The 12,556-nt window shown below is 40.8% G+C and overlaps 1 protein-coding gene across 1 annotated transcript; it reads left to right on the top strand.

Annotated features, from left to right (window-relative positions):
• The first annotated feature begins 2,170 nt into the window (after positions 1–2,170).
• On the top strand, positions 2,171–12,549 carry cdc5l (CDC5 cell division cycle 5-like (S. pombe)). Its single transcript, XM_058651211.1, has 19 exons — positions 2,171–2,380; positions 3,668–3,771; positions 4,008–4,169; positions 4,335–4,462; positions 4,600–4,699; positions 4,833–4,959; positions 5,088–5,179; positions 6,396–6,540; positions 6,617–6,808; positions 7,520–7,668; positions 8,070–8,235; positions 8,545–8,709; positions 9,315–9,395; positions 9,502–9,753; positions 9,862–9,969; positions 10,055–10,144; positions 10,235–10,366; positions 10,652–10,732; positions 12,172–12,549. The coding sequence occupies exons 1-19, from the start codon at positions 2,336–2,338 to the stop codon at positions 12,283–12,285; spliced, it is 2,433 nt and encodes an 810-aa protein (XP_058507194.1). The 5' UTR covers positions 2,171–2,335; the 3' UTR covers positions 12,286–12,549.
• Positions 12,550–12,556: the final 7 nt, after the last annotated feature.

Here is a 12,556-nt window from a genome sequence, read left to right as displayed (position 1 = left end):
GTCTTTCTTTATATAGTACCTGACATGTAAAACAAAACACAAAGAGCTACACAAAATAAAAACAAAACAAATATCAACTTAGAGATGTACGTATTCATGTAATCGGTCAGATGCATGTCTGTACTTCACCACACCACGACTTAGACACCCCTGAATGACCTGGGGGCCAATGAGCATCTAGTCTGGTCAAGCGGGGGAGACATAGAGGAAAAAAAGTGGAAAAAACAACTATTTAGTAGCCGGTGGGCAATATAAGATATTCATTATGATATTAGACAGAATTGCAAAGTAAGAGTGCTTGTTTTGATATAAAATGATTCACAATAAAAACATATTTATGCACAAAAACGGAGAATTAATTTGAAAATTTAGCAAATAATAATATAATATAATATATAATAATAATATATATAATATATAATAATTGTGACTAAAGCAGCTTAAATATATGTCATTTCACGTTGAGTGTAATACATTTAATAAAGCAATGATTACAACCGAATGTCTTATTACTATTATAAAAATATTGCCGGCAAATACATTTAGTCTTATATTCTGTCTCTTTTCCATCGCCTCACACAGTGGATGTAATCGATTGGAGGGCCACATGTGGCCCCCGCACCACCAGTTTGACACATGTGCTCTCGAAGATAAAAGAAACATTCTCCTATCGCCAACAGACAATCCATGACCCACAGCAATCAACAGACAAACTTCAAATGTTTCCTTGTTACCAATGGACTGGTAAGTATAAAGTAGTAAAATACTTTACATTAATTGATTGATAATTAATTTAATTAATTGTATTGTTATTCCTAGCCTCATATATTCGTTTTTGCAAGACATGTTGTTGTTTGGAGTAGCAACTGCTGCGAAATGGAACAATTGTTTTCAAGACAAGATCATCCAAGAGTCCAAGGCTCTCAGAGACATCCCCTGCCCTGAATGAAGAATCTAACACTGCTGATGAGCCACTACTAATGCAACTATCATATTTCATTAGTGAATGAATTGCCAAACAATCAATGACTTGCAAATGAACATGTTGACTTTTTTTTTAATGTTTTTATTTTTTTTAAAGGAACTGATTTACAGTAAGCTAGTAGTCATAAATTAATACCTGAACACAACCAGTCTGTCTTGTCTTGAACTTAAGGATTTTTTTGTTTTTATTACATCACAAAGTTAATAATTTTTCGATTAAAAAGTGTGAATATGGAACTTTCAACTTGAAATTTCTTGTAAATCTAATATATATAATATAAATGTAATATAAATCTGTACTGCCTGATTTATAGTATGGTAGTAGTCGATGTCCTGAATTCAACCTTGTTTTGTTTTTATCTTGTGTAGCACTTTGTATTGTTTTGTTTTGTTTTGTATGGAAGGTGCAAATAAATAAAGGTATAAATAAATCAGTTTGTCTTGATGATTGGACCTCCTTTTAGCACTGCTCTGTTACAGGATGAAGAAGACAAGTGACACAATTTACTTACAAACCTCATGCAAAAGCAGACGTTTGTTTTGTAATCAGACACTTGCCTCCTTTAAAATTATTTTTTTATATATAATTAATTTTTTTTTACATAACTGACATCAAACTTATTGACTTATTGGCTTAGAAGTGAAAAAGTGAATATGATACTTTTAAATTGAAATGTCTCTACCACTGTAGAGTAAAAATGTCTGATATCCAGTACACCAGTAGATGGATGTGCTGAACACAACTTTTTTATTCTTATTCAGAACTTTTAGAGGACTCTCTTTATACTGTTGCTCAATGTTCAGTTATAGCTGTGAAGGTTTTCATTATTTTTCCAATTCAAATGTGCTTTTAAACGTGCACGATGCGGATGTCCTTACAAATCAGTCTGGGTCATTAGTTCGCAGACTTTTTACAGTTACATTTCAGATAGCTTGACCGAAATCAGAATAATATTGTCAAAGTTTAAATTTGAATGGACAAGAGATAAATGCGTTTACAAAAACAGTTTACAAAAAGAGCATTTCACATGAATTTAACTTGTGCAAAAGTGTTACAGCGAAACAACATGCGGATTATTTTGATAGACACGAGAGGGCACTATGAAAAGAATCAGGCGGGCCACTTTTAACAGACACACAGCGTAATACCCATAATACAGTTCGGCACACCGTTGGAACTCTACGTCACAAGTTTCCGGCGGATTGCTGCTGCATGTTCTCCAGTGGCGCTGCCTCGCTGTGCACTGGTTGTCTTTAATTGTGTGTTTTGTGTTTGTTTTGGCGGAACAATTTATCGCCACATTGTGAGTGATTTTTCTGCTAAAGAAGAAAATCGCAACGAGCCGCCAAGATGCCGCGAATTATGATTAAAGGAGGCGTCTGGCGCAACACTGAGGTACGTGTTTACATGGCTGTCTGTGTTAGCTTGATGCTACGCTGCTAACTTTGAGAGTGTAGCTTATTGGAGGGACAACTGAGTCGAAACTGTCGGGGTTCTGCGTGTTAGTTTGTTAGAGTGATCGAAACAGCCGTAGTTATTCACCAGTGTTTCTGATGTTTTTTTGAATTAAATCTGAAAGGCCTGGAAAATCTCTGGTTTTTATTCCATACAATTTGAGTAAACGTATATAAAGTAGTACAATATAACCAAGGAGAAGTACAACATCATTTATGTTGTTGCAGTCAATTAAGTTTGTGTGTAGCTGGTGTGTTTTTAATTCTGATTCTGCTGCTTTACTTTAGAGGTATTACTCTAGTAGACAAAGCAGGCAAAGCAGGCAATAACGTGGGGCCTCGAGCTGACAGGGGCCCCAGAAAATGACCAAATAAGAACCCCTGTTACTTTCTATGATCGCTTCAAATGAAGACTTCAAATCTTTCAAAAATTCCATAATTTCAGAGCAATGCTCCAGGATGTCAAAAAAGGAAGGGAAGACAAAAGCAGGAGCCAATTGTGGATTTTATACCAGCTGTTAAATTGTCTGGTTGTCAACAAAGTGCTAACAACTAGTGGTTTGTCAATAGACTTACTTCTGTCTCACGTATTAGTGCATGATAGGGCAAACTTAAAGTTGCTGGTGTCATTGGTGCTTGGTTTGTACTGCAGACAGGAAACAATTCATTTTATGACACGACAGATAAAGGCAACAACCTTGCATTTGTGCTAAAGAAAAGCAAGGTTGTTTGACTGAAAACACACAGAAGTGCCTATTAAAAGTTAGAGGAGTGATTTGCACTGATCAAAGCAATACGTTTTGATCAATAAATTGATGGGATAAACACTTCTTGCCCCACTCTTGTGTTGCTGTTGTAAACATACAAACACTCCCTCAGAGTGATCTGATAGTGTTTCAAATGAAGGAAGCTGCATACAAATCCTATTACATCATCTCTGTTCATGAAGACCAAACAAAGGTAAATTAATAACAATAACAACCACAAAAAATAACAAAGAAAGTATGCAATGTAGCTTTAAGTTCAGAACATTTACATGTAGGATAGCTCTCAGCTGATGACCATGCAGCTTACTTAATGGCTCTGTCTGAGGGGTCACAGGCAGCAATGTCTAGCAGGTAAAACGTTTTCTCAAAGGGGTGTCAGAGTCACAGCGACACAAATTTACATTTGTTTGTCTCAAGGAAAATAAGACCTATAATAATTTGTGTCTGTTTCAATCTCCCAGGATGAGATCCTCAAGGCAGCGGTGATGAAATATGGGAAAAACCAGTGGTCTCGTATCGCATCTCTGTTGCACCGCAAGTCTGCCAAACAGTGCAAAGCCAGATGGTGAGTCTGATACAGACACACACCGTGTCAGTCACAGCACTTCCTCTCCAGACTTTTTCTAAAGCCCTATGTTTATTCATAATACATAATGGTTTTATAAACAGCCATTAAAATGTGTTTGGATATCATAAAAACCATTGATTTTTTTTGTTGTTTACTACTTTTATCTGTTTTCTCGACTACTGCATAAGATAAGTTAAATAAAGGTTATTCACCTTAGATCTGTTTGTCTGCAGGTATGAGTGGTTGGACCCGAGCATCAAGAAAACAGAATGGTCCAGAGAAGAGGAGGAGAAGCTTCTGCATTTGGCCAAGTTGATGCCCACTCAATGGAGAACCATTGCTCCTATCATAGGACGTACTGCTGCCCAGTGTCTGGAGCACTATGAATACCTGCTGTATGTTTTTACACAACCTGACTAACATTTATTCACTACTGATGCTGATTGTCCCACAACCACATGTAGGGAAAATTGGCGCAAAGTGTGTAGAGCAGTTTTGTAGTTTCAATTTGAGAATAAATTATATTTACAGTTAACACATATTTGTGTGTACGTGTTTAGAGACAAGGCTGCCCAAAGAGAAAATGAAGAGGAGGTGGGAGACGACCCCAGGAAGTTAAAACCAGGAGAGATCGACCCTAATCCTGAAACTAAACCTGCCAGACCCGACCCTGTGGATATGGACGAAGGTACAGTAACATAATGAATGTTGACACAGATGGTGAAAGTCAGACTTTTCCAGTAAGCATTATTAGATCACTGAGATTTTTATTTTCTGTTGCTCATGTGTGTCTAAAATATAAACTGGCTGTGTGTCTGTATATAGATGAGTTGGAGATGCTGTCGGAGGCCAGGGCTCGACTGGCGAATACCCAGGGCAAAAAAGCAAAGAGGAAGGCCAGAGAGAAGCAGCTGGAGGAGGCCAGGTGAGGCTGAGTTCATCATATAAACAGACACATTTTCAGGATTTGTTTCTTCTGAAATACTTTGGTTTTCCTACTTTTTGCTGATATGCCATAAAAGTGGTTTTTACTGACCGCATTTCACATTCTGTTGCAGACGGTTGGCTGCTCTGCAGAAACGCAGGGAGTTGAGAGCAGCAGGAATCGATGTCCAAAAGAAGAGGAAGAAGAAGAGAGGAGTGGACTACAATGCTGAAATTCCCTTTGAAAAGAAACCTGCACAGGTAAAGAGGACTGCTCATTAGTGTGATACATTCAATCATGAATAGTGTTCTTTGCAGTTGTATTGGACAGAATTAAATTCACTCCCTGTTGTAAGATACTGGATTAATTGTTGACTTTTAACTTGAAGGGTTTCTACGACACCAGCATGGAGCAGTATGACGCCCAGGAGCCAAACTTCAAGCGACTCCGACAGCAGCACCTGGATGGAGAACTACGCAAGTCAGTAATATTTGGATACAACACGTGTACATTCACATGTAGCATTTAAAAACACAAAGGAAAAAAAAAAACAGATTTATTTTAGTGCCTGTAATTGAAAGGAAGACAACAGCCAGAAAACATGGCATGTCCCATTTTTGGTTAGACAAGAATACAAAAAAGGTAATATTTCAAAGTTCATGGATCATATGAAACCAGGGAATGCCACTCAACATGCTAATAACTAATCCCCAACTAAACTGTAAGCCACCTAATACTGACAAGCTGAAAGGGGGCGTGTAGCCACCCAGCATACATTCAATAAATAGATTTCCCACAACCATAGCTTGACTTAACTGTGCTTGAAAACATACTGACTAGTGTTGGTTGGTTCGCATTGTGTTTTTGCGTGAACGAACTGAATTGAATCAATTACCGAAACAATTAGTTTGTCTCACAGTTCAGCTGATGAATCACTCACTCACTCACTCAGTGAGGGAATCTCCATTTGTGTCCCATGCTAACAGCTAATGTAGGCGGTGCAAGATGTCGAGAACATAAAGACACACAGTCTAGTTCCCTGTTGTTTTATCAAACTTTCCCAGTAACCACAAACTTAAACATTAGGCTGTCCCTTAATGAGAGGACAGTGTCGAGACTCGGAAATGCTGCAGCTCAGCTGCCGCTGTGATGAGAGGAGGAGGACAGTGCAACAAGATGGAATTATGTTTAAAAGTGCTGCATTCTGATCTCGTTCTTCTGGTTGTGAGGGAACAGTACTGTATGTGTACTGATGCATCAAGTGATTTGTTCACTCACTGAGTGTACTGCATGTTAATCAGCGTACCAGTTCAGTGATTCAGTGGCTTAAACTTTCAGAACATCTGCCTCAGCAAATCCAAGAACAATACTGAACTGTAGATCAGTTCAAAAGACCTAAAATTCCCAAAAATGTGTGTTAAACTCTAACATTTAGCAAGGAAATTTCTAAAATCTCTATTTTAACAGAGGGGTTTGGTGCAGTTAGTAACAGCATTGATGAGCGACAGACGTACTGAACTGAATCACAACCCGTCTGCACTCCGGTCATGCAGGAAGAACTGAACAAATCTTTTTTGTGAACTGATTCTAAAGATTCCGTACACCAAAAATAACTTTAGTTCCCATCGCTAATATTGGCTGGTTTCAGTGGTAACACTGCTGAATAAATTCATGGTCTTCTGATGTTTGTGTGCAGTGAGCAGGAAGAGAAGGACAGGAAGAAGGATAAGCAGAAGATAAAGAAGAAGAAAGAGAGCGATCTACCGTCTGCCATCCTTCAAACCAGCGGAGTGGCCGAGTTCACCAAAAAACGCTCCAAGCTGGTTTTACCTGCACCACAGGTACGTATGGTTCAGACACTGGTTTCCTTGATTGTCCTTGATTTGTATTCATTTACTTTGATGCTTTTTGCCACAGATCAGTGATGCTGAGTTGGAGGAAGTCGTTAAATTGGGCGTTGCCAGTGAGGTTGCCCGTCAAGCCGCCGAGGAGAGTGAAGGCGGTAACTCGGCTTCGTCCACCCTGCTGTCAGAGTACAGTATCACCAACGCCATGACAGCAGGACTACGGACTCCCCGCACCCCTACTGTGCAGGACAGGATACTACAGGTTAGTGCATTTGCTACCTGGTTTGGTAAAATATTAAAGGTCTCTATTTTTACCAGATTATAATTGTTTGTATAACATCCGATGTATTTTAGCCACATTTCCAGGCTGAAAAATAAAATGTTAATTGTTTCAGTTAACGCACATATGAACACATTAGTGTTGTAGTACTCGAGATTGGTCTTTTTGAAGGTCTCTGTCTTGTCTCGGAATTGACAGCATTTTTACTCGGTCTTGTCTCGTCTGTGAGTGACAGGAGAAGAGGCCGTGAGAAGATGTCAGCCAACTCATCTATAATAGAATTTGGTTACCTGAACCACAAAGACTTTTTGTGCTTAAATACCTCCAAAAGAAAACAGCGCAACGTGTAAATTCTGCAAAGCGGCGCTAACGGTCTTGGTCTTGTTTTGATCTCGACCCCTCAAAGTCTTGGTCTTGTCTCGGTCTCGACCCCTCAAAGTCTTGGTCTTGTCTCGGCCTCGACCCCTCAAAGTCTTGGTCTTGTCTCGGCCTCGACCCCTCAAAGTCTTGGTCTTGTCTTGGTCTCAATACACTGTGGTCTTGGACTTGACTTGGTCTCGGTTTAGGTGGTCTTGACTACAACACTAGAACACATGCTATCTGGACATGAGGCATAAATTTTTTTTTTGAAATGCACACTATTAAAACATGTCTCTGTCATTACACTGACTTCTACTGTGTTTGTGTCTCCAGGAAGCTCAGAACCTCATGGCTCTGACCAACATCGACACTCCCCTGAAGGGCGGCCTCAACACACCACTGCAAGACAGTGACTTCAGCGGAGTGACACCTCAGCGCCAGCAGATACAAACGCCCAACACGGTTCTCACTACACCGTTCAGGTTAGCAGTGGTGTCACCAGACCCCCCCCCCCCCTCCTCTTTATCTGTTTTTTTGGTATAACATTACTCAGCAGGAATAGCAGCAGCTGAGATTGAACATGCGGTCAGACGGCTGTTATGAGAGCGCTCAATTTGCTTCACATCCTTGGGTCAGGGTTAGTTTTAGTCACATTTTGTGAGAAGCCAAAACCACCGTGATCGGAAATGTATTGAATATCCAGGGTTATTTTTAACAGTAGAATTCACTTCAGAAATGTTGCCAGGTGCTTTGTGATCCTTTCAGCCATGGCCAGATAACATAAAACACGTGTGGAGCTGATGGGCTTAATCAGCAGTGTGTGAATTCACTTGGCAATAGTTGTAATGTACTTTAACACTCATGGTCATGTCATCTCAAACAGAACTCCTGGTCAGGGGTCAGAGGGCATGACCCCACAGGCCGGAGGGGTGATGACACCACGTGGGGTCACGACGCCAGGTTCGACCCCTGCTCGTACACCTCTGAGAGACAAACTGAACATTAACAGCGAGGAGCAACTGACTGACCCTGCGTTCGCTAAACACATGGTAAACACACACGTCACGCTCCCTGTTCTGTGTAACTGATCTTTTCTTTTTCTCTAACAAAAATAAAATATTAGGATTTCAACAGAATCAAAGCTATTAAAGTGTCACTAATAGACCCAGAGGATAAAAGATGAGACACGGAGAGCAAAATTTGGCACACTCATTGTTGTTTGACTTGTGGCTCCACAATAAAATGCCAGTTTGACCTGAAGACAACTGCTTCAACTCTCCGTCAATTTTCAGAATAAGACTGCTGAAATACTTAATTGTCTACTCGATGTCTACCACGACCATTTTCTCCACACACAGCAAAAGGAAAGCCTGCAGCAGCTGAGACAAGGCCTGTTGTCACTTCCTGTCCCCAAGAACGACTTTGAGATTGTTCTTCCAGAAAACGCAGAGAAAGAACTTGAAGAAACGGAGACAGAGACAGGCTACATAGAGGACTCGTCTGACATAGAGGCACGCAAGCAGGTAAACAAACAAAAACAACGTTGTACGTTGTAAATCACCTTTTATGGTCCTGTTTTTGGTCTTGGTTTGAACAAAGCTTGTCATAGAAGACTACATCCATATTACTACGTGACCATTCCAAAGTGCTGTTTTCAACAAAAATGTATTGGTGTCTAGATTAGCATTTTAGCTCCTTATGAGAAGTAATGTGCTTCCATACCATATGCCGTGTATATAAAGTGGGCTTAGTCTTCTGGTTTGTGGTGCTGAGCTAATTAGGAAGTAAGAATTACCACTAGGGGGCAACTCTGCTGCTTGCAAAAAAAACCCTCACCTTTAATATAGGACAATGAGCTTCTACTTCTTGATTTATAATATACGTACGTAAAAAAAATTTGAGGTCTTCTTTTCCAGTCTTCTTTAGTAGCACATGAGGTTGATTTTGTAAATGCAGTTAACTACGTTTCTGTTCGTCGAAACTAAAACACAGTCCTGGAGTTTTCAAGAATCTAAAATGCCCGAGTAATGTGGACAGCAGTCGTATCTGGAGTAGAGTTTGGTGCATTTTTAAACAGAGTGGAAGCAGCTGAAGACTGATCATCTATGTGCGTGTGTGTGTGTTTCAGTCTCAGCGCGACGCAGAGAGAGAAAAGGAGCTGAAGCTGCGACACACGTCTGTTCAGAGGAGCCTCCCCAGACCCGTTGAGGTAAGGATTCACTCATGTAGGCTTGAAATAAAATAAGACATGATCTGTGGGATCTTCCGTGAGCTTCCCTGCGATGACACCGGCGTGTCACCGCGCGTCTCTGCAGGTGAACGAGTCCGTCCTGCGTCCCGCCTCCGTGGAGCCGCTCTCTGACCTCCAGTTGGCCGAGGAGCTGATCAAACAGGAAATGATCACCATGCTGCACCACGACTGTCTGCACCACCCGTCATCCAACGCAGCCACCCAGCTGCAGCGCGGCAAAACCAGGGGCCCGACCTCAACCTCCAACAACGCTTCACACATCACTTACCTGGAGACACATTCCTACAAGCCAGTCAGCACAGAGGAGATGGAGCAGGTAACAGTAATGCTAAAATGTTATTAACTGGGGGGTAAAAAAAAATCCCTCTGTTGATTATTGTAACTGCTGCTTGATGAACTGACTGATTGTGATGTTGATAAACAGGCTAAAGTGATACTGGCAGCAGAAATGGAGGTAGTGAAGACAGGAATGGGTCACGGTGATCTGAGCATGGAGGCCTACAGCCAGGTGTGGGAGGAATGTTACGGACAGGTAAGCATTGCCCCCCAAAAAAAGATGTCTACACATAGCCAATGAGTGTGTTTTTTTTATTCATCCGTGTCTCCTTTTTGTTCAGGTGTTATACCTCCCTAGTCAGAACAGATACACCAGAGCTAACCTGGCCTCAAAGAAAGACCGCATTGAAAGCCTGGAGAAAAAACTAGAGGTGAAGAACTAGAGATGTATCACAAAACATGCCCCAAACATTCTGCACGAAGCTCCAAACACTGAAATCCGAGTGTCGTCTTCCTTCTAGGTGAACCGTGGTCACATGACCGCAGAGGCCAGAAGAGCAGCTAAACTGGAGAAGAAACTAAAGATCCTGCTGGGAGGCTTTCAGTCCAGAGCGCTGGGACTCCTGAAGCAGCACAGCGAGCTGTGGGAACAGGTACTGAACAGCAACCGGTCTTTCTGTCTGATCAAATCATTTGTATGAAAGGCGACAGCTTTTTGTTTCATCTTTGAAATAATTCCAGTGTCCAACAGCTGTTAATGTGTTGTTCACTGAACACTGTAGCCCAGAAACAATGTGTAACTCTGAATGTAATGTCAAACTAATGAGCATGTGTTTCTTTGTCTGTTTATCACATGTAAGATTCATCAGTAATAATGTGATGGAAAAAGTATTGTAGTGTCAAGATTTTACTCATGTCTTCTTCATGGTGTCCACTAGGTGGAGCAGGCAGCCACAGAGCTCCAGACCTTCAATCAGCTAAAGAAACAAGAGGATACTGCCATTCCCAGGAGACAAGAGGTAACACATTTAAGATCGTTGCACGTTCATGTTTGGAGTCAATAACGTCTTTATGCTCATAATGAACACTTTGCTGTTTGTCAGTACACTTTGAGCCATTTTGACACGTTTGAATCACATTAATGATGACTGTTCAGTTCATGTGAGTCAGGACAGTGTGACAGTGAATCAGCTGAAGTTGATTATTTACTCCTTCAACATTTCCCACTGTGACCCGTCTGAATGTCTGACATAAAAAAAAGACCCATTAGTTGACTTCAAGAAACAATAACTAATTGAATCCATTTATCAAGCTTTGTTTACCTTTACATTTTCTACAATTAACTCGCCTATTATAACTTAATTAATTATGTATATGATTGACAAAGCTTTCTATTATTTTCTCCAGTCTTAACAAGACACTAATGTCAGTTTTTAACTGTTTGTGTTCATCTTTTTTACTGCTGCTTATGTAGGTCATGTTTAATAATGTTATAGGACATTACTCATACAGAAGAAGCTAAAAGAAACTGTCACAAATGATCGTTACACCAGTCTGCTAGACTATCGCTGCTTTCACACTTTAGTGAAACCAACCAAACCTTTTAATAACCCTTCCTCGGCTGAGGCGGCACTGCATCAAGAATTACTGTAGGAGAAGACGAGATAATAGTGAACACCAAAACTCGCTCGTCTGTAGGTTAATGCAGGACAACCTCCGTTTCCTTCACATAAGCAACACCAGCATAAACATAGAGCTGCATCAAATCCTTGCGTTTTATGTTTTGGTTGTGTTTACCCACAATGCCCTGCGTTGTAGTCCGCTTCCTGCATTTGGTTCACCTGAAGCGAACCGAGACCTACATTTTAGGCAGACCAGATATTGCTTCTTTGGTGCGGATCAGAGTTCAGTTGCGCACTCACACCTCCCCAAATGAACCGGACTTTCCCAACAAACGAACTAGGATTCGAATTAGAAGGGCTGGTGTGACTGCGACATTAAACGGCAGCTCATGATGGTGAAACGGTTCACCTGAAATGTTGTTTTTGTGTATTAAACATTACATGTTAGTGGCTGAAATAAAAATGTAGACATTTTTCACCCAAAGGTTTGAGCAGGGACTTTCTTGGAGGGGAATAACACATTTTTTAGGAACTTCAATTTGGTTCCTGGAAAAAATCCTGTGGGCGAAAGTTTAATCACTTTGAAATCACCACAAGTAGTTTTTCTTTCGACAAATGATAGACAGCATTATGCTGACAGACCATCAAAGCTGTACTTGTGTTTTTCAGTGAGACTGCTTACGTACATGAATGGCTTTTTTCTTTTAAACCAAAAAAATGTTTGATTAGAACCATCAGGAGATTCAAATATGTGTGACCTCAACTATGACCAGAGGCTACTGTCAAACACTGTCTCTCTCTCTCTCTCTGTGTGTGTGTGTGTGTGTGTGTGTTAGGCTCTGCGGGAGGATGTGGGGAGGCAGATGGACAGAGAACGTGAACTTCAGCAGAAATATGGAGAGTTGCTGATGGAGAGAGAGGCGATGATCAACAGTGCTCAGAAATACTGAGCATCACGCGCTAACACACGTTCATACACAGCACACACACACACACCATGGAGCTGCAGCTCAGAGACACAAACAAGTTCTCGCTCTTCCGCCCTCTGAGTCATTGTACTTAACTCTTTTGTCAATTATTCAAATGTCGTGGCAGTTCCCGATTAGCCCCGCCTCCATGTTGCTATGTTGTCACAATCTGAGTTTTGAGCATGCTCAGTAATGCTTTGTGTTTCTGTATTAGTGACCAATAAAGTTTCTTTTCAACAATGACAATATTATC

This window comes from Solea solea, chromosome 15 (assembly GCF_958295425.1).
Source record: "Solea solea chromosome 15, fSolSol10.1, whole genome shotgun sequence".
Lineage (NCBI taxonomy): Eukaryota > Metazoa > Chordata > Actinopteri > Pleuronectiformes > Soleidae > Solea > Solea solea.
The sequence above is the reverse complement of the archived record's forward strand: the minus strand, read 5'-3'. Positions and strand labels throughout refer to the sequence as shown.

Bases quoted from the DNA above. Each gene is read 5' to 3' on its own strand.
- cdc5l (XM_058651211.1), top strand. From the start codon at position 2,336: ATGCCGCGAATTATGATTAAAGGAGGCGTCTGGCGCAACACTGAG. The intron at 6,541-6,616 runs GTACGTATGGTT...TTTTTGCCACAG, and splicing joins TGGTTTTACCTGCACCACAG to ATCAGTGATGCTGAGTTGGA. The intron at 10,733-12,171 runs GTAACACATTTA...TGTGTGTGTTAG, and splicing joins CCATTCCCAGGAGACAAGAG to GCTCTGCGGGAGGATGTGGG.